The sequence below is a fragment of the Somniosus microcephalus genome, chromosome 3 (assembly GCF_052327205.1).
Source record: "Somniosus microcephalus isolate GS21.2 chromosome 3, FLI_Smic_1.0, whole genome shotgun sequence".
Taxonomy (NCBI): domain Eukaryota; kingdom Metazoa; phylum Chordata; class Chondrichthyes; order Squaliformes; family Somniosidae; genus Somniosus; species Somniosus microcephalus.
In genome coordinates this window covers 134,421,288-134,444,294 of record NC_140989.1, presented here as the reverse complement: position 1 = coordinate 134,444,294, position 23,007 = coordinate 134,421,288, and the positions used below count along the sequence as shown (strand labels likewise).

At 41.8% G+C, this 23,007-nt stretch overlaps 1 protein-coding gene across 4 annotated transcripts in view; it reads right to left on the bottom strand.

Annotated features, from left to right (window-relative positions):
- Positions 1-351: 351 nt before the first annotated feature.
- The window catches only part of kif16ba (kinesin family member 16Ba), a 290,426-nt gene continuing 267,770 nt past the window's right edge, over positions 352-23,007 (bottom strand). For 3 of the 4 annotated variants that reach the window (XM_085981641.1, XM_085981643.1, XM_085981644.1), the window contains one exon: positions 7,279-11,722. In XM_085981641.1, coding sequence (XP_085837767.1) covers positions 11,564-11,722 — 159 coding nt within the window. In that variant the 3' untranslated portion in view covers positions 7,279-11,563. Of the gene's footprint in view, positions 743-7,278; positions 11,723-23,007 lie in introns of those variants that run through there. The other variant, XM_085981640.1, reaches the window with a different exon arrangement.

Here is a 23,007-nt window from a genome sequence, read left to right as displayed (position 1 = left end):
CTAAGCTCTGGAATACCCTCCCTAAATCTCTCTGCCTCTCTCTCCTCCTTTAAGACGCTGCTGAAAACCTACCTCTTTGACCAAGCTTTTTGTAATCTGTCCTAATACAGGAAACTCTTTGGTATCCGGCACCGACGGGACTGGGATGGTGCCGGTTGATTAAAAATTCTGGATGACGGAGAGGGTTATCTACCGAGGCTATTTTTAACAAACAAAAATAAAAAAATCAAGAAATGTGCAGTATACAGTAATTGGGTACTCACCTACAGAATGCTGTGTTAAATGGATGGTGGAAGATGCTTGATTAAGTACAGTACTGCCAGTTGAGGGTAATCCATAACTCTTTAATTACTTAACAGTAAAACAAAACTTATACAGTAAACAACTGTATACAGTACTGTAGTTGATTGTACACTTATTCCAAGTCATCAGGAATATCAATGTCAGCGGGGTCATCAGGATCATGCACTTCAACAGATTCTTCAGGCACTTCCACTGCTTCAACTCTTTTGGAAGCTTTCTTAAACATGTCCCGGATGTCTGCTTGCTTAGTGGATTGTCTTTTTTGTAGAAAGGTGTAATGCAGAATATGGAGTTGCATAACTTCTTGGGCAGAGTAGCAAGGCTGCCTTTCAGCAAATTGGAGGATTAAAGCAAATCCTTCTGCAGCTTTAGCCCAAGAAATCATCTTCTCTTCAGAAATCTCATCCTCTTCACTTTCCATCTCACTTTCCTTTTCTTTCTTTGGATTCAAAATAGTCTCAATTATTTCATCATCACTCAGCATATGCACAACAGCAACTTCTCTATCTGCATCAATCCACTGCTCACTATCACTGAGGTTACATAGAGGGTTTGCTGGGCCTACATTTTTCACCATGCCAGCCATTTCCATTATTGTACTCCTCTTGGGACGAACGTTGAACCCATGAAATTCCTCCTCTGAAGAAGAACCTTCAGCAAACATTACAGAAGGCCACAATTTGCACCAGGCTTGCCTCAAAGTGTGACCATTCACCAAGTTCCAGGAACATGCAACATTAAAGATGGCATCTTTAAGATTGTATTCCTTCTGAAATGCGTGAATATTGTCATCTTGGTTTATCAGTTTATGTAGGACGTCTTTCTTGTAATGACACTTGAGATTTTGGATAACGCCCTGGCCCATGGGTTGTATGCGAGAAGTTACATTTGGTGGCAAATAAATGGTGAAAATATTTCCCGAAACTAACTCGGATTCATGCGGATGGGCTCTACAATTATCAAGCAATAAAATGCATTTGCTATCTTCAGGTTTCCCTATTTTACAGAAATGTTCTCTCACAGATGGAACAAAAGTATGATGGAACCAATACGAAAAGATTTCCTTATCCATCCAAGCATTTCTTTGAGCTTTGTACTTAACAGGTAAGTGCCTCACATTTTAAAATGCACGGAGATTTTTATACTTCCCAATAACAAGAAGTTTAACCCGGTGTGATCCAGCAGCGTTCGCACATGTTAGCACGGTTACACGATCTTTATTTTTCTTGTAACCTGAAGAATTTGCTTCACTAGCCCCAGCAAGTGTTGATTCTGGCAAAAACCTCCAAAATAAGCCAGTTTCATCGGCATTGTATATCTGTGCTGGCGACAAATCTGATTGAAATAATCGCAGTATTCTTCTGCGGCGTCGTGATCAGCTGATTTCTTCTCCCCGGAAATATCGAGTTGTATCCCGTGCCGTAACTTGAAGCACGTTAGCCATCCCTCGGAGAAAGCACACTTGTCAGTGAGCTCCATCTTTATGTAGAAATCCTTCGCTTTCTCGATTAGCATGGGTCCGGAAAGTGGAACACCCTCTGAACGCTTAAGAGAAAACCACTCATAAAGCATGGTATCCAGCTCTTCAAGCTTAGGCTTACGAAGCATAAGCCGTTTCTCTACACTCTTAGATGTCTCTGAGCTTGAATAAAACTTGATCAGCTTATCCTTCTGTGATTTGATGTCATAGATTGTTGACGAACCGATTTTTAATTCATTCATAATGTTGAAACGCTTCTCTCCCCTTTCTAGTCGTTGGCATATCTCGATTTTCTGTTTTAAAGTTAACACCACTCTTTAAGATTGTATTCCTTCTGAAATGTGTGAATATTGTCATCTTGGTTTATCAGTTTATGTAGGACGTCTTTCTTGTAATGACACTTGAGATTTTGGATAACGCCCTGGCCCATGGGTTGTATGAGAGAAGTTACATTTGGTGGCAAATAAATGGTGAAAATATTTCCCGAAACTAACTCTGATTCATGCGGATGGGCTGTACAATTATCAAGCAATAAAATGCATTTGCTATCTTCAGGATTCCCTATTTTACAGAACTTTTGGGAATTCCATAATGCAAGATGGGGGAGATAATTCACGATAAAGATGGAGAAACACACAGAAAAATGGCGGATCGGAAGAGACTACCGGCAGCGTGGGAGACACACAGAAAAATGGCGGATCGGAAGAGACTACCAGCAGCGCAGCCTGTTATTGAGGTGTTCGGACTTCCGACAGCGCCAAGAAGCCGAGTAGTGGCAGTTTGGAGAACTACCCCAACTGACTAACTCAGCCACCGCGGGAGACTCGGACTTGGACTCGGCAACATTTCCGGTTATTGAGGTGTTTTTGGAGTATGAATTTTTCCGGTTAATAGAGAATTCCGGATATTTAGGTGCCGTTTAAATGAGTTTCCTGTATCTCATGTGGCGCGGTGTCAAATTTTGTTTGATAATCGCTACTGTGTAGTGCCTTGGGACGTTTTGCTATGTTAAAGGTGCTATATAGAATCATAGAATGATTACAGCACAGGAGGCAGCCATTCAGCCTGTTGAGCCTGTGCCAGCTCTCTGCAAGAGTACTTCAGCTAGTCCCACGACCCCGTCCTTTCCCTGTAGCCCTGCAAAAATGTTTCCTTCAGGTACTTAAACAATTCCAATATAAATGCAAGTTGTTGGCCAAATGACCATTCTTCACTTATGAACCTATATAGTGAGTGTTTACAGGCTAGCTGATCACTAGCATCACTGTTGAGCCCATTATAGAATCATCAGTATGTATAGGAGCGTGAAAGACCACAGGGCCAATTTTTCTCTACTTTGCCTGATACCATACCACCATCGGTACCTTTCAAAGCTGCAACTACTTGTTTGACTTTATGTTTATTCCAGATGTACTTATAGAAGTGTTTTATCTTGTTTTATATGTTCCCTGCAATCCTAATCTCATTGTCGATTTTTGCCTAACGAATCTTTACTTAAAAAAAAGTATTTACCCTACCCTTAAAATGCTATCTGTTCCTCACTGAACCTCAAGATCTCTTCTTAGGCAGTCCTTCGGATGACTTGCTTCCACATTAAAAATGAGTTCTCAGATCTACACTTGAGGAAGCCCCTCTTTTTTGCCCTTAATCCTTTATTGCCCAGATAGGTTCCCTCTTATTCTGACTGTTTCTCACCCAGTGGCATAAATTGACGTTGTAATATCTGTATTCTGCATTTAAAATCATACCACTTCTCTCCAAAACTTTGTCTAACTCCATTAAGTTCTTCTTCATTCGCTCAATCCCCAAACCAGATCCAGAGTCACCTTGGCCCCTCATGTGTTTCCTAGCCACCTGGGTCAAAAAGCAGGCCATGATGACGTACAGGAAGTAACTGTCTTTGCTGCTGATCCCACTATGGGTCTCTCAAGTTAATTCCAGGTAGATTTAAAACCCCCATGACAATCTTATTCACACTCAAACATACCTCTCTAATCTGTTGGCACAGATTAGGATCTGCAGCTTTACTCTGACTCTGTAACAGACCCCAGCAACTAAATTCTTCTCCATATTATCCCTTACCTTAAACAGTAATGCCTCTACCTTGTCCATATTAAACCCAGCTTTAATTATTTTCCCTACCTTCATATCTTATATTAAAATCAACACCCACTTTTGGCCCATCCTCTCTATCCTTATGTATCTATCAATCAATATCCTTTGAGATGCACCACTCCAGTCTGTCCTCATTTAACCATAACGCTACAATACCTATAATACTCATTATTCTTGTCACATAGAACTCGATATAACTAATTTATTTTTAATGCTCCTCGCATTTACGCACACTATTTCCACTTCTTGATGCAGTTCATACTCCTTCTGATCCCTCCTCCTCCCTTAGTCTATTCTCATTCTTAATACACTTCCAGCAGGGATTATTGGATATTGATCAGGAGCAAGAACTCGGACTGGAGACCCGCCAGGCACAAAGATGTAGCACCTTTACTGTCAGCCTGGTTAAGAGCTAACAGCACAGACCAGGGATCAAGCCTGAGGTTTCCCTGATCTGTTTGGCCCATATACCTACTGACTCAGCCAACTAGCTGAGCTATCAGGACAGCTTTAAAAATTACTTACAACCTAGCATTGTGTAGTACTTGTTATTTAGCAAAATGCGCAGTAGAAAATCCTCATCCAAGCATTCTCCAGTTAACTGATCCTTGCTCTTGAGTATGTGAAACAGTCTGTGCATCATGACATTTCCCCTGGAGACAGCAGCATACTTTGGATGTAATTTTTATGCCTTGATTTTAAAATTCTCATTCTTATTTTGAAATCCCTCCACGGCCTCGCCCCTCCCTACCTCTGGAATCTCCTCCAGCCCCACAACCCTCCGCAATACCTGTGTTCCTCTAATTCTGCCCTCTTGAACATCCCTGAATTTAATTGCTCAACCATTGGTGGCTGTGCCTTCATATTAAGCTCTGGAATTCCCTCCTTAAACCTCTCTACCTCTCTCTCCTCCTTTAAGAGCCGCCTTAAAAATAATCTCTTTGACCAAGCATTTGGTCATTTGCCCCAATATCTCCTTATGTGGCTCAGTGCCAATTTTTTGTTTTATAACGCTCCTGTGAAGCGACCTGGGATGTTTTACTGTGTTAAAAGTGCTATATAAATACAAGTTGTTGTTGTTGTACTAAATAAGTTGGCATTTTCTCTTGTTTGTGTTGAGGCTAAATTGTTGGGAGGATACAATGTTCAGATTAGCTCTTCATAGATACCTAATCCAAGCATAATGTTGTGGCAAACTAGTTATATGGTTGGCATCTAAATATGTAGATGAAGAAAACATAAACAGAACAGTAGTTTACGATGGAGGTCACCATGATTATAATTAGATATTTTTCATTTACCTTAGCATGCATATAATGGTCTTATTCAGTGTTCATATTAGTGCAGAAGTGGGAAAACGAATAACACAGCAAAAGGTTATGTAGACAATAATGGATACTTGGGAGCAATTGCCGATAGTAATTTCATCTAGGGGTTCAAATGATGTTCTAAATTGTAGGAGTGAAGCTGTTTTCTAAACCCACAGATGAAATTAAAGCCTTTAATTCACTTTAGCGTGTATGTTATTTTTAATGTATTCCCTTGCTTCCTGCTAACCAATTTATGTTATATAACACTAAAAAGTTAAATCATTACATTGCAATTTTTAATCCATCAGTCACAACTATATGTGATGGCCATCACTTAAAAGCAATGGACCCCAATAGAATAAAATGAACCTGTTGAGCTTCACAGTATATATAATGGAGAATAAATGGCTATTCAGGAGTGATTACAAAGCAAAAATCACATTCCGATGACACCATAGAATGAAAATTAAACATGAATGATCTACTAATTGTTTAAAATAATTTCACTACTAGTCAATTAATAATAGTAATAAATTTATAATTACAATTACTTGTAACCTATAATTCTTCCTGTTATTTTATTCCTTCCACCTTCTTTCTAATTTATTTTTAAGCCTTGATTTGGGTTCTGCCATGCTCCAATCCACAGTCAAAATGTTGAGCAGGTGACCTCCTTCTTGACCTATCAATGACATTTTGTAATCAAATGATAAAAGAGTGTGAATGGGTGTCTGCTCTGGCAAATTTTCTTCCTTCCCTTCAAGGAAGTGCCTGTTCTTTGCTCTGTATCTTCCTCCAACAGAAAACCAAAGGCTAGCACTTCCTCCAACTTACCACACATTGCTTCAAATTTAAACTAAGAAAAGTTTATGATTTTTAATTGTGTTTACTAAAAGCTTAGTACCAGAGGTTAAGAAAAGACCTACATTCGTAAATAACCCAGATACAGTGGCAGCAATGATAAAAGTGCTCCATTAGGATTCCTTTGGCTGATATTGGAGTAATGTCTTAACATCATCATTAAGGAAATTTGAGATCTGGGCTATATGAAAGCCTTTCAAATTAAACTTTCTAATGAAAAGCGCTCGTGTTATCAAAATGAACAATTGAGGGGCACATAATCTGCCTCCGGAGCTTTCCTCTCCTTTAATGTTTTGGTCTAGGTACAAAAATAGGTGAGAAGGTGGTGGTGATCTGTCTTCTTCAACCATTGAGTCCGTGTGCTGATGGTACTCCCACGATGCTGTTAGGTAGGGAGTTCCTGGATTTTGACCCAGCGATGATGAAGGAACGCTGATATATTTCCAAGTCAGGATGATGTGTGACTTGGTGGGGAACTTGGAGATGGTGGTGTTCCCATGTGCCTGCTGCCTTTGTCCTTCTAGGCGGTAGAAGTCGTGGGTTTGGGAGGTGCTGTTGAAGAAGCCTTGGTGAGTTGTTGCAGTACATCTTGCAGCTGGTACACATGTTGCGCCGGTGGTGGAGAGAGTAAATGATTAAGGTGGTGAATGGCGGGTTGATCAAGCGGGCATTTAGTTCTCTGATGACCACCTCAAATGTCGGTTTGACGTTTACAATCCATATTTAATGATTAAGAATGAAAAAGTTCTTGTGACCTGCATGTCTAACATTCTCTGTTGCTGCACTCATTGAATAACCTATTGATCACCCCCATGTTCCATGTAGTGGGCTTGCAGTGTGTAGGAACTATATTTAATGCATTGGTGAGGGAGCTCCCATTGGAGATGGCAGATGGCTGGTTTTGTACTTAATGGGACAATTATCAAATTGGGAAGCATCAGTGAGGGTGGCTGATGACACAACAGTGGGAATAAATGTTATTCCCACAGTTCTCAGACTATACAAGTGTGATAAGTGGAACTAAACTTGTTTAGTGCCCTTGGTAGGTAGTTGTTTGGTACATATGGTGTTGACACCAACAATCTGTGCAGCAATGTTCTATTGATCCCATGAGAACAGTGAATCTTATTTTCAAACATCTGAAATGTTGTTCCTTCATAAATGAAGCTTTTAGTTTGATGCATATAAGAAGCAGAATGAGAGCAGCTGTTCAGCTTAACATTTTATTTGAGGTCAGTGAGTTTACTTTACAAATAGCAGTTTTAAACACTATAAAAACACACACGAAAAGTGCTTTCACCGCAGTTATAAATTATAAATGATTACACAATTAGGTGCAGAATCAGGTTGAGATTGCATTATTTATGCTTATATACAGTGTACAAATACATCATCTTGGTAATTACAGGACCCTCAATAAATTCCCATAGTTACTAAAAAAAAATATTTAAAAAAAACTTTACTCGTATTTCCATGTACAATATTTATAGTGTTTCCTTGTTAGTTAAGTCTACTCAGTAGCTAAGTACAAATTTAGAACCAGTGGACAACCAGTTTATGATTGTCACCAACTACATTATAAATGTAAAACCTGTGAAGCAGAAGCTGTTCAGTATAGCTCCTTTGACATGAAAACTACTGAAAGTAGTAATGGCCACTGTTCACTAATCCAGGTTTACACAATGTATATAAATCTATACACCCATAATGTAGTGAAAAACACACTACAACAATTCTGGATTGTTTCCACCATCTCTTTGCAATCAAGTTACCTGAAAAATTAATGAAAGTCATGGGAGACTATTCCTATTTAACAGATCTTCATGGTACAATAGTTCGAGATGCCTTTGGTGTGGGTGGTATTCCTTTTATTGCACTGTATATACAGATCGAATTTCAGCCTATAAAATCCATCTTGAACAAACGTTATCCAAGTTTTCCAAATAACAACAGGAACTGCACTTCAAAGTAATTCAGTTTATGTGAAATTGTGCTTTTGGAACATGTTAACATGTTATGTAAATATGAGTTGTGTCTTTCGATCTGTCCAGTCACCATATACCAATTTCAGATGGCCATTTCAACCTGCATTTTGCTGTTCACCTAGCAACTATGAATGGTATTCCACATCAGAACAATTCATGTTTCTCTAATTGTAGGGAATATTTATGAATCGAGATGATTACCTGTAAGCCTTTGAATGATTGAAAAGCATAAGGAAAGCCAAGGAAGCAACTATGGTTTAAATAAACAAATATATTTAAATTGAAAGATAAATATGTGTGCATGTTTAGATTCAAGCAGTGAAAAAAAATTTGAATGGTACACTGAGAAAAATGATTGATTAGTGTAGCAACATTCTTCTATATATCTATATTGAAACCTGTAACTATGAAAGTACTAATTATAGCCAATTTATTTCAAACTTTGATGTTCTGTCTCCAAATAGGTATGCAATAATATGCATAGATTGTGGTACTAGCTCCGCTAATGAAACATCGCCAACAAATAGTTCAGCATTTAGAAGAACTACAAAAACTATTTTATTTCATGTAATTATTTTCAGAAGTTCATCAGTAACATTTATGAATAATCAATTAGTTAGGGACCGTGATTATTGCTGTCTCAAATAAAGGCTTCCCCAATAAATACATGAAAATGTTAACTGATCAAAGATACAAAGAAACTAAGAGCAACAATAAGAAGTGCTCAACGGAACTTCATTCTGCACATTAAAAGGACACCAATTCCTACTGCTACTTAATTATATGAAACATAAGCATATAAAGATAAACTTTGTACAAAATGGTATAATGTTATCCCTCTTCCATTTTCCCAGTATTTCCCTACTTAACAACTCACTTCGTTCAACCTTTCTTTTGACTTGGGAGTCAGACCAGATTCTCTGTGACTTTTCATACTGGGTCATAGCTAATCCAGTAGGGTGAATCGAGTCATATAGTTGCACCCCATTAAGGTCAGAAGTCTCAGCAAGTGACCCAGGTGTCACCAGGTCAAATGTCAAGCACCTTGGGACGTTTTGCTATGTTAAAAGGTGCTATACAAATGCAAGTTGTTGTTGTTGTTTGTGGGGAGTGGAAGCCATGATCACAGAGTGGCAAGCTCTGTCTTTAAATATGGAAAGTGGAAACAAGCCAGGAATTCCGACTCCCTGGCGTGCTCTCCAATCCTGCCCTCACACAAGTCAAAAGTTCTGCTGCATTGCTGATGCAACTCAATTTGATTTCTGGTTGCATTTATGAACTTTGCTCAACAATTTCAAATGTGATTGCAAAGTAAATTACAGCTTGTTCATATGAACAGCACAATAAAATTATGTAGGAAATTGAATACGTGCATTTCCCCAGTCAAAATCGCACAATTTATGGGGCTACAAAGTTTTAGTTGAAAACCCAGCTTTTACAGTGTATGACGATTATAATTTTATCCCTTTGCATAAGTTTGCTTATTAAATCAGGAGTAACAGATTGTTTCTTAAAATAACACTACCTTGTGTATATGAAAGGAACAGCTTTATTTGTTCTACTTATGTTTATTTGTCTGCAAAATTTAAAAAAATAATGCTTTTCTATAGCCCATCTTGAACTCAAAATCTGATTTAGATTTCAGAACACTAAGTGATTTTAAGGAAGGAAAAATTATTTCAAACTTACAACAACTAAAACTTACAACAATCATCTTTAAATGAGTATCAATTAGAAATGCTGGAAAGTTTGATATATTTATGGATGAGTACAAAATATTTTGTGGCATTGACTCAAAACATTTCCTAGTGATTTCCTAAAATATTCTGCACATGTCTAGCTTTAAGTTAATGCAAATGGAGGGTAATAAGTAACAATATAAATGCTCTGTTATAGCCATAACTGCCCATACAGGCAGCTGGTTGCTGAATCAAGGGATTTCTACACTACTTAGGTCGCCTTTGCTGATGACACAACTGCCCATAACAGACTGCTTCGAATCAAGGGGAGTTGCTAAGTTAGTTCAACTTAAACTCTGCACCGTTTTTGGGGATCAGACAGAGAAAGCAGAACTGTGAGATCCACACCAGGTTAAATGACTGTAAATGATCAGGCCACTATAGGTAGTCATGGACACAGGTATTACTGTACTTGTTACAATAATTTTTATTAGATCAGAAGTGCAGTTATTAAATGGACCTGTAATTGATTGAGATATTTTAAAGTATTTGTCCCATTATTTTGGCCAAAATCATCACTGTAAAACTATGTCCATGATTAATATGTAATAATGGGTCAGAATTTACAGTGTCTTTGATGGCATATGCTGTCGTAATCCTTCAGAAAGGCTCAGTGAGTTACGGGTTTCCGAATGCGCTGCGCATGCGTGAAAACCCAATACCTGTGATCTGTCAAGGTACGCCTTGACAGATCATATGAACCGACTGGAAACTCACTTTCGCTGGTGCAGAGTTGTGCTATTTGCCCAACAATTGCCCATGAAACTCTTACGGCTGGAAAAAGCAGGCATGGGGCCTGCTTTCACCAGTGTAAGAGTTATTATAATTCTTAAATTAAAAACGTTTAAGTAAAAAATGATGCACAAACACTTAAAATTAGGTTATGCAAATATTGGCCCGGAATTAAATTTTTATTGTATTTGGTGTAATGAAGGGACTTAATTAAATTTGAAAAACAGAACATTTATATTTATTAGAGTTGTCTAAATTGTTTAATTATTTGGGGATTCTATTGAATGTCATTAGGGGAATCCTTTTGGAAATGACTGCACTGAAACCTCCTTTCTCATTGGAGGACCTGGCCCACGTGATCCCAGGGTCACTTCCAAACCGCCTGCATCCCTGGGATCCGTGGGCCTTCATGCAGACATATGCCTGGAGGCCCAGGACCCGAACACTCCGTAGCTTTGGAGCCAGGAGGTAAGTTCGTAGTTGTTTCCGAGGTATGCCTCCGACAGCAAATTCAGGGCCCTTATTTCCAAAAAAGATTACTCTTAAAGCTGGACTCTGTGTATTTATAATGGTTGGTGACTAGAGCGATTCAGTTCATATTAGAATAGCTTAGGTAATAACTATGGAGAAGGAAATGTATCATCTGGCATTTTGAACCACTGTTACTAATCTAGATGAACACATTTTGGCTTATGGCAAGAAACATTATAATCATCAGTAGTTCTCTACTGGTTTGGTGCAAATATTTACAACCTAAGCCTCGTTCCTGGAGAGTTTTATTCCATGGACTACATTGGAAGAAAATCACATTTAACACTAGATAGAGTTGACTGTACATGTAGCTTACTATTTTTATATAATATGGTGGTGCTTTTCAATGTAAACAGAAGAAATGTGAGCTACTTTTCATAACGAGACTGTGAGACACAAGATAATCTGCCTGTATATATAGAAAATCTAGTCGGATAGTGAGAAGGCACTGCTTTTAGTCCTGGTCCTTAAACAAAAACGGGTAAATCTCGCAGTTGTCTTATTCAATTACCCAGTCCCATGACTGCTGAAGTCAAAAACTCCTTTCCTGAAAAAAGGTGTAAACTCGCACAGAGTGTGCTTCGACAGTGTAAAATCCTCTTTGTGTAGGTTTATTGGTGAAGTTGGAGACTTTAAGATCAAAGTGAAGAAGTTCCTGAGGTATCTCTGCAAGAAAAACAGAATAAACACATTGAATATTTCATCTGTAAAATAACTCATGAAGGGGTTTGATAGAGTAGAAAGGGAGGAACTTTCCAATGGCAGGAGGGTCAGTAACCAGAAGACACAGATTTAAGGGACTTGGCAAAAGAACCAGAGGGGAGATGAGGAGAAATTTGTTTACTCAGTGAGTTGTTTTGATCTGGAATGCACTGGCTGAAAGGGCGGCGGACGCAGATTCAATAACAACTTTCAAAATTGAATTGGATATATACCTTTTTTTATTAGTTCCTGGGATGTGGGTGTCGCTGGCAAGGCCAGCATTTATTGCCCATCCCTAATTGCCCTTGAGAAGGTGGTGGTGAGCCGCCTTCTTGAACCCTGCAGTCTGTGTGGTGAAGGTACTCCCATAGTGCTGTTTGGTAGGGAGTTCCAGGATTTTGACCCAGCGATGATGAAGGATCGGCAATATACTTCCAACTCAGGATGATATATGACTTGGAGGTGGTGGTGTTCCCATGCGCCTGCTACCCTTGTCCTTCTAGGTGGAAGAGGTCGGGGGTTTGATAAGTGCTGCCGAAGAAGCCTTGGTGAGTTGCTGCAGTGCATCTTGTAGATGGTGCACACTGTAGCCACGGTACGGCAGTGGTGGAGGGAGTAAATGCTTAAGGTGGTGGATGGGGTGCCAATCAAGCGGGCTGCTTTGTCCTGAATGGTGTCGAGCTTCTTGAGTGTTGTTGGAGCTGCACTCATCCAGGCAAGTGGAGAGTATTCCATCACACTCCTTACTTGTGCCTTGTAGATGGTGGAAAGACTTTGGGGAGTCAGGAGGTGAGACACTAGCGGCAGAATACCTAGCCTCTAACCTGCTCTTGTTGCCACAGTATTTATGTGGCTGGTCCAGTTAAGTTTCTGGTCAATGGTGACCCCCCAGGATGTTGATGGTGGGGGATTCGGCGATGGTAATGCCGTACATTTCAAGGGGCGGTGGTTAGTCTCTCACTTGTTGTGATAGTTATTGCCTGGCACTTGCGTGGCGCGAATGTTACCTGTCACTTATCAGCCCAAGCCTGAACGTCGTCGTTTTGTTGCATGCGGGCATGGACTGCTTCATTATCTGAGGAGATGTGAATGGCGCTGAACACTCTGCAGTCATCAGCGGACATCCCCATTTCTGACCTTATGTTGGAGGGAAGGTCATTGATGAAGCAGCTGAAGATGGTTCGGCCTAGGACACTGCCCGGAGGAACTGCTGCAGCGATGTCCTGGGGCTGTGATGATTGACCTTCAACCACCACAATCATCTTCCTTTGTGCTAGGTATGACTCCAGCCAGTGGAGAGTTTTCCCCCTGATTCCCACTGACTTCAGTTTTACTAGGGCTCCTTGACACCACACTCGGTCAAATGCTGCCTTGATGTCTAGGGCAGTCACTCTCGCCTCACCTCTGAAATTCAGCTCCTTTGTCCATGTTTGGACCAAGGCTGTGATGAGGTCGCGTGGTCTTGGCGGAACCCAAACTGGGCATCTGTGAGCAGGTTATTGGTGAGTAAGTGCCGCTTGATAGCACTGTCGATGACACCTTCCATCACTTTGCTGATGATTGAGAGTAGACTGATGGGGTGGCACTTTCACAACGCCATACTGCTATTGTTGCCCGGGAGCTCAGACGTTTCAACATAGACATCGCCGCCCTAAGCGAGACCTGGTGGGCAGGGGAAGGCGAGCTCAAGGAACAAGGCGGTGGTTACACCTTCTTCTGGAAAGGCAAACCTGAAGAAGGACGCCGCCGCCATGGGGTAGGCTTTGCCATAAAAAATGAGCTAGTTGGACATCTCAGAGACTCCCTTTGCAGAATAAACAAACACCTCATGACTCTTCAGTTCATCCTAGCAAACAAACCAGTGCGCTACGGTCAGCAGTGTGTACGCCCTAACACTGGAAGCCACAGACGAGACCAAAGACGAATTCTACTCCAGCCTTGAACAATCCCTGTCCCGTGTCCCAACGGGCGACAAGCTGATCCTCCTTGGCGACTTTAATGCCAGAGTTGGAAAGGACACTGACCTCTGGGGAGGTGTGATCGGCAGAGAGGGGGTAGGGAAAACCAATTCCAACGTACCCTCCTCCCGATGAAATGTTTAGAACATGGCCTTGTCATAACCAACATCTTGTTCCGTCAGAGAGACAAGTACAAGGCTTCATGGCAGTACCCTTGCTCTAAGCTCTGGCATCTGCTGGACTACGTCATCGTCTGAGCGAGGGACCACAAGGATTTCTGCATCACCCGCGCCATGACAGGAGCTGTCGACTGCTAGACAGACCGCTGCCTCATTCGCTCTGTCATCTCCATTAATGTAGCCCCAAAACAGCGGCGGCAACAGAAACAATGCCGCAGGAAAATCAACGCTAGATCACTCAAAGACCCCGCTAAGAAAGCCCTATTCAGCCTGTGCCTCACAACCAGCCTGACAACTCCCAGTGATTCAGAGACACAGAGTGTCCACATTGCCTGGTCTGCACTCAAGGCCTCCATAATCAGCACCTGTGAAGAGATGCTCGGTCATTCAACCAGGAAACACCAAGACTGGTTCGATGAGAATGACCAGGAGATCCAGGAGCTAATAAGCCGCAAGCGTAAGGCATTCCGGATCTGGAAACAGCAACACAACTTGAGAGCAAGAAAGCAGCTTTACAGACGCCTGAAGGTCGAGGTCCAACAAAAAAAACGCGACCTAAAGAACAGATGGTGGGTGGAGAAAGCGCAGGAGATCCAGCAGCTAGCCGACAACCACGACGTGCATGGATTCTTTAGCGCAGTCAAGACCACCTATGGCCCAAGCACCCAAGGTCCTACCCCACTGCGGGCCAAGAACGGAGAGGTACTTATCAAAGACAGAGAGGCAGTCAGTACCCGCTGGAAGGAGCACTTCGAAGATCTCCTTAACCGAGACTCTGTCTTCGACGCGAGTGTCCTCAACTCCATCCCACAGCATGCTATCCGCCACCACCTCAGCACAACCCCAGCCCGGCATGAGGTTGAAAAGGCCGTCCGACAACTGGAGAACAACAAGGCCTCAGGAGCAGATGGAATCCCCGCCGCGGCACTAAAGCAACGTTTGTTCAGCAGTCAGTACATTATTAAAAATCCAGTTACACCTCTTTCAACAAGGCTTAACGTTTTAGGGGGTTTTTAACAGTGATATTCCATCGTAATAGGGGAAGTTTTCGTCCTTCAGTGTGATATGTATTGATTGCCGGCTTTAGGGAGGTCCACCGTGCAATCTGTGGCGGAGCAGGGAATGACTGACCGCAACTTCAGGATTTCAGCGTTTAGCTGCTATGTGCTAAATCCTGAAGTTGCGGTCAGTTTCAGAGGGGTAATGACGGCGAAAGCAGGCAGCAAAATCCGGGCCATTGTTTCGGGTGTGGTGTAAGCAGAACGGGGAAATATTTTGTCCAGAGTCCAAAGTGCATTTTGACTTCTGAGAAAATGTAATTGGTGGATCTCAATTTCAATATCTCTGATCTGTTCTCGTACCTTAAAAGGTTTGAAGTTTCAGTGAGAAACATAGTTCCAGTGAAAACAGTTCAAGCTTACATGCAAACATAACAAAACAAAGGACAGGAAAAGACCAGCTGGCCCATTGAGCGTGTCCTATACTATCATGATGTAACTTCTACACTGCATTGATCCATATAAAATGGATCATAGCCACTGATGTGTCCAGGAATCTTTAAAATAGTTTTTATCCCAGTGTTTTCTGTTATATAAGTTACTTCTGAAAAACATTTAAAATATGCTTGAAACTGTAAAATAATTGAAAGTCATACATGGTTACAAAAACTATTTGTTTACCCCTTTACGTATTGTGAGAGGTGTCTTATATACGCAGTGTAATTATATCGGTCCTTCAGCATTGCAGTGGCACCTGCCAGCTCAAGAAGCAAGGTTTTCCATAGTAAGCATTCAATAACAGTAATGAAGAGAAGATGGTGAAATTAGAAAAGGAATATCAGAATGCGGTACTGGGCAAGGAGCAGGCCAGATAATAACAATTATTCAGTCTATGATAACTCGGACACATCAGGAGGACGCTAACCAGGATAGTTTCGGGACTGGAAGCCAAAAGGGGTGAACAACACTTAATTTAAAGAAATTAAATTAAGAAAGATGCATGACTAATGGGTTCTACCTGGAGTGAGTTTACTAGTCTGATAAGGAAGATGGTCATCTGGCATTAATATGTTGTCTCATGTGTCTTTTGGCATGAGGAGAATAAAGTCTCAGTGAAAGGGCAGTACATAGTCACTGGCTTAGGCTGATATCCAAGAGCAAAGAAGTCTTACTGCAATCATATAGGGCTTTGGTGAGACTACACCTGGAGTACTGTGTACAGTTTTGGTCTCCTTACCCAAGGAAGAATATATTTCCCTTAGAGGGAGTGCAATGAAGGTTCACTAGACTGATTCCTGGGATGAGGGGATTGTCCTATGAGGAGAGATGGAGTAGACTAAGCCTATATTCCCTAGAGTTTAGGAAAATGAGAGTTGATATCATTGAAACATATAAAATTCTTAAGGGGCTTGACAGGGTAGCTGCTGGGAGGATGTTCCCCTGGCTGGGGAGTCTAGAACCAGGGGTCAGTCTCAGAATAAGGAGTTGGCCATTTAGGACTGAAATGAGGAGAAATTCTTTCACTCAGAGGGTTGTGAATCATTGGAATTCTCTACCCCAGAGGGCTGTGGATGCTCAGTTGTTGTGTATATTCAAGACAGAGATCAATAGATTTTTGGATACTAAGGGAATCAAGGGATATTGGGGATAGGGTGGGACAGTGAACTTGAGGCAGAAGATCAGCCATGAGTTTATTGAATGGCGGAGCAAGCTTGAAGGACCAAATGGTCTACTCCTGCTCCTATTTCTTATGTTCTTTTGATATTGGAGGAAGTACCTCCTAGTAGTGGTCTTGGTTCACACCAACAACAGTATAACTGCCACTTGTACAAAGCTTATTGTTTTAAAGTTTTCAAAACTTTGGAATACAATCAGCTGCCTTTCAATTTCTTCTACCTGTCTTGTCAACTCTCTTCAATGCGATCAAGCTGACCTGAGCCATGGGAAGAAATCAGTGAACTGTACAGATATCTGAGTGCAGATACAAGGGCGCCACAATTATATTAGCAGGGAGTGCAATTGTCATTTTCTGCTTGCACTGCTGCTTAAGTGCTGTCAATAATACACCACATGTTCATTGCATTTTCAGCATTATTGACTAGTATCGTAATGTAACTACTGGAAATGCAAGGCCTGTGCTAAAAGAAAAGTGGACTACATCTACCAGAACAAATGTAAAAATGTTCAATACTCAGCAGGTCAGGCAGCATCTGTGGAAAGAGAAACAGAGTTAATGGCCCGTATTTTCCGATCGGAGGCTTCCTGCGTGCGGAGGCCACCGATCTGGAAAAAATCTACGCCCTTACCTGAGGGCTCCGGATGTCCGGACATTTCCGCTCCTGGGCCGCTGCTCTATGAAATGCGCAGGGCCCAGGTATCCCAGGGGTGTATGCGGTTTGCAAGCGTCCCTGGGATCACGTGGGCCATGGGGAACCAATGAAAGAAGGGAATCTCCCTTCATACTTTTGACAGCTTAGACCTGTCAAAAGTATGAATGGGGAATCACTGAAAAAACACATCAAAACATTAAATAATTTTTTTTTAAATCACGTTTTTAAAATTAGTTAAAATTACATTAAATAAACTTTTTAAACAAAAATTTAATTTTTTTGAAAAAAAATTAAAGTTTTTTACAGGGCTAAAAATAAACTTACCTTTTTTAAAAAGTATTTTTATATTATAAATGAGTGAAAAAAATTATTTTTTTACTTTTTTTAAACTCTTATGCTGGTAAAAGGGTTTTCAGTGGGCGGAGGTTCTGCAGAAAGCAGGAACACTCCACCCGCAGAGGCCCTTCTCCAGGGCAGGCGTCTGATCTGTCAAGAGGATTCTTGTCAGATCGGAAGTGCCGGTTTTCAGCGCATGCGCTTCACATGCCTGAAACCGGCACTTGCGAGGCCCCTACGGGTGTGTACACAGCTTGTACACACCCATAGGGATTGGAACATACGGGCCAATGTTTCAGGTCAATGACCCTTCGTCAGAACTTCTGAGAAAGGTCATTGACCTGAAATGTTAACTCTGCTTCTCTCTCCACAGATGCTGCCTGACCTGCTGAGGATTTCCAGCATTTTCTGTTTTTATTTCAGATTTCCAGTATTTTGCTTTTGTAAAAATGTTCAATTGCCTTTCGGCCTAGGGTTTTAAAAAATCTTTTTTTGCCTCTCCCAGGAGATTACATGGTGGCTGGGGAATGTTGAGGGTCATACTTGGTTGCATTGTTACTACTGTAAATAGGACAAGCGCGATGGACCAGCTCATCTTTTTCTGTCCATTTTTAAAAATGTTTATAACCTGCAGTTCCTAAAACTTTGAGGATTATTTCATTTATGTCTACTGCTATTAAATGACTGAAAGAAAAAGCATGCATGTACATAGTGCCTTTCATGACCTCAGGACATCTCAAAACACTTTGTAGCCAATAATTTACTTCTGAATTGTAGTCACTGTTACTAATGTCGTGAAACACAGCAGCCAATTTGATCACAGCAAGTTCCCACAAACAGCAATGAGATAAATGACCAATTCAACTGTTTTAGTGGTGTTGGGTGAGGGATAGATGTCGACTAGGACATTGAAGAACTCCCCATCTCTTCGTTGAATGTTACATGGGATCTTTTGTGTCCACCGAGTGGGCAGACAGGGCCTCAGTTTAACGTCTCATCTGAAAGACGGTATCTCCAACAGGCCTGCATTGTAGTATCAACCGAGATTATGTGCTCAAGTCCTGGAGTGGGACTTGAACCCACAGATTTCTGACTCAGAGCTGAAGGGGTTGACTGGCAACAGATTGAAGAATGATGAAGCCAATAGTTACGTGGATCTTTTCTGTTTTGATCCTGAGAAGCCGTACTTGGAGATGGGGGAGATATAATGAGACGTTTCTCTAGCAGCCCAGCTACAAGCTATCCTCCCCCTCAAGATTGTGCCTAGTGGATTGAAGTTACCCTGGGACTCAAAACCACAAGTGATCTTGCAGTGCTAGAGTTTAATAACAATGGCAACAGGGGATTAAAATCCTCAATGTATACAAGATAACAAGCAACGACGAGTAAAATCAGAAACTTTTTCAAAGGAATATTACTCTTCCTTCGGCCCAAGGCATCCTTCACTCAATGGAACTTGTTTTTTCCCTTTCATTCAACATTTTAGTTGATGCAAACCAAATACCAGCATTTCAGTTCACAGTTTATTTGACGAGGTCATATCTAACTATTAATATGTTAGCACAGGATAACAGATGAGATCTCATCATTAATCGCCATGATTACCTTTCAAAGATTGCCATTTAGCTATCTGTGCTGCAATATCACTGAGCATTATGTCTTTATTTGGTCAGCTTTGTAACATCGCAGATTGACTAAAATGGTAGGTGACCTTTCAGTGGACTCAGTTATAGTTATAATTGAAATTTAGTTGTTTAAGATTTGTTACATGGTAAGAAAATTTTAAACACGGGTAATGTAAGTCAAGAAAGAACTGTTCATTTTTCTTTCACTGAAGGTGTATTGTATGATTGATATTTCTTTCAGCTCAACACCTTACTGATTAGTAGATTAAAATAAACATTACAATACAGTTAATTGATTTCTCTAACCTATAGCTCAAGACTAATTGCAAGTTTTTGTTCATGTTGATTCCCTAATGCTGCTGATAAGTGGTATTCATTTGGTTTAAACTTTCTTCTTTAACCCCGAATGACTTCAGGTTACCTACCTCTGGCAACAGATGTAATGTTCAGTGTCTGTCACAGTTAGAATAAAAAAATACTGTGGACTAATTCAATCAAGCCAGTCTGTTATCTGGTTGTGAATCTAAATGATTATTAGATTTTCTAATTCAGGGATATTTCATTCTATTACTCTGCCTCTTGAATCATGTAGACAGGCTCCCTTGACAACACAGAAATTTGAAGATTACAAACAATTACAAACATAATTGTGCTATAAATGAACAGCAGAACCCCAAAATGCCAGAATCTGTAAACAGTTTGATTTTCCTTTCAAAGTTGTTACATGAGGTTCAGGAGAGATAATTCACATTAATAAAAAAATCCAAAACTGAATTATAAATGTTCTCCATCGCTCTATCCATTACCAACTTAACATGATGGAATAAAAGACTTTGGGCCGGATTTTCCGATCGGAGGCTTCCTGCGTGCGGATGCCTCCGACCGGGAAAAATCTACGAACTTACCTGCTGGCTCCGTAGGTCCCGACACTTCCGCTCCTGGGCCTCTCCGGGTCCGCGCGCGCAGACGCCCAGGTATCCCAGGGGTGCAGGCGGTTCGCAAGCGTCCCTGGGATCACGTGGGTCATGGGGAACCAATCAAAGAAGGGAATTCCCGTGCACACTTTTGACAGGTCTCTCCACTTAGATTTGTCAAAAGTATGAATGGGGATCACTCAAAAAACACCGTTAAACATTAAATAAATTTTTTAAAAATCACGTATTTAAAATTAGTTAAAATTACATTAAATTAAATATTTTAAACAACAAGTTTTTTACGGGGCTAAAAATAAATTACTTTTTTAAAAGTTTTTTTTAAAATTATAAATGAGTGAAAATTTATTTATTTACTTTTTTAAACTCTTATGCTGGTAAAAATAGGCCTTACGCCTATTTTTACCAGCATAAGATTTTTAAAGGTTTTCAGCAGGCAGAGGTCGTGCAGAAAGTGGAACTCTCTGTCCGCGGAGGCCCTTCTCCTGGGCAGGCGGGGGATCTGTCAAGAGGATTCTTGACAGATCGGAAGTGCCGGTTTTTAGTGCATGCGCTTCGCATGCCTGAAACTGGCACTTGTGAGGCCCCTATGGGTGTGTACACACCTCGCACATACCCGTGGGGGTCGGAAAATCCAGGCCTTTATTTACATCCAATGAATGAGATAGGAAGGGGCGAAGCCATGGAGGGATTTGAAAACAAGGATGAGAATTTTGAAATCGAGGCGCTGCTTAACTGGGAACCAATGTAGGCCAGCGAGCACAGGTTATAGATATTTTTAAAAATCTTGACTCATTACAAACAAGATGTTAATGATAAATTGCGCTATGCTTGTTTTTATTCATTTATAAGATGTGGGTGTGGCTGGCAAGGCCAGCATTTATTGCCCATCACTAATTGCGTTTGAGAAGGTGGTGGTGAGCCGCCTTCTTGAACTGCTGCAGTCCGTGTGGAGAAGGTACTCCCACAGTGCTGTTAGGGAGGGAGTTCCAGGATTTTGACCCAGCGACGATGAAGGATCGGCGATATACTTCTAAGTCAGGATGGCGTGTGATTTGGAGGGGAACCTGGAGGTGGTGGTGTTCCCTTGCGCCTGCTGCCCTTGTCTTTCTAGGTGGAAGAGGTCGCGGGTTTGGGAGGTGCTGCCGAAGAAGCCTTGGCGAGGTGGTGGATGGGATGCCAATCAAGCGGGCTGCTTTGTCCTGGATGCTGTCGTGCTTCTTGAGTGTTGTTGGAGCTGCACTCATCCAGATGTGGAGAGTATTCCATCACACTCCTGACTTGTGCCTTGTAGATGATGGAAAGGTTTTGGGGAGTCAGGAGGTGAGACACTCGCCACAGAATACCGAGCCTCTGACCAACTCTTGTTGCCACAGTATTTATGTGGCTGGTCCAGTTAAGATTCTGGTCAATGGTGACCCCCAGGATATTGATGGTGGGGGATTCGGCGATGATAATGCCATTGAATGTCAAGGGGCGGTGGTTAGACACTCGCTTGTTGGAGATAGTCATTGCCTGGCACTTCTGTTGCGCCAATATTACCTGCCACTTATCAGCCTAAGCTTGAACGTTGTCCAGGTCTTGTTGCATGCAGGCATAGACTGCTTCATTATCTGAGGAGTTGTGAATGGCATTGTACACTGTGCAGTCATCAGCGAACATCCCCATTTCTGACCTTATGTTGGAGGGAAGGTCATTGATGAAGCAGCTGAAGATGGTTGGGCCTAGGACACTGCCCTGAGAAACTCCTGCAGCGATGTCTTGGGGCTGTGATGATTGACCTTCAACCACCACAACCATCTTCTTTTGTGCTAGGTATGACACCAGCCGGTGGAGAGTTTTCCCCCTGATTCCCATTGACTTCAGTTTTACTGGGGCTCCTTGTTGCCACACTTGGTCAAAGGCTGCCTTGATGTCGAGGGCAGTCACTCTCGCCTCACCTCTGGAATTCAGCTCCTTTGTCCATGTTTGGACCAAGGCTGGATTGAGGTCAGGAGCAGAGTGGTCTTGGCGGAACCCAAACTGGGCATCAGTGAGCAGGTTATTGGTGAGCAAGTGCCGCTTGATAGCACTGACGAGGACACCTTCCATCACTTTGCTGATGATTGAGAGTAGACTGATGGGGTGATAATTGGCCGGATTGGATTTCTCCTGCTTTTTGTGGACAAGACATACCTGGGCCGTTTTTCACATTGTCGGATAGATGCCAGTGCTGCAGCTGTACTGAAACAGCTTGGCTAGATGTGCAGCTAGTTCTGGAGCACAAGTCTTCAGCACGATAGCCGGGATGTTGTTGGGGCCCATAGCCTTTGCTGTATCCAGTGCGCACAGCCGTTTCTTAATATCACGTGGAGTGAATCGAATTGGTTGAAGACTGGCTTCTGTAATGGTGGGGACCTCAGGAGTAAGCCGATATGGATCATCCACTCGGCACTTCTGGCAGAAGATGGTTGCAAATGCTTCAGCCTTGTCTTTTGCACTCACGTGCTGGGCTCCACCATCATTGAGGATGGGGATATTCATGGAGCCTCCTCCTGCTAGTTGTTTAATGGTCCATCATCATTCACGACTCGATGTAGCAGGATTGCAGAGCTTTGATCTGATCCATTAGTTGTGGGATCGCTTAGCCCTGTCTATAGCATGCTGCTTCCGCTTTTTAGCATGAATTTAGACCTGTGTTGCAGCTTCCCCAGGTTGGCACCTCATTTTTAGGTACGCCTGGTGCTGCTCCTGGCATACTCTTCTACACTCCTCATTGAACCAGGGTTGGTCCCCTGGCTTGATGGTAACAGTAGAGTGAGGGATATGCCGGGCCATGAGGTTACAGATTGTGGTGGAATACAATTTTGCTGCTGCTGATGGCCCACAGCGTCTCATGGATGCCCAGTTTT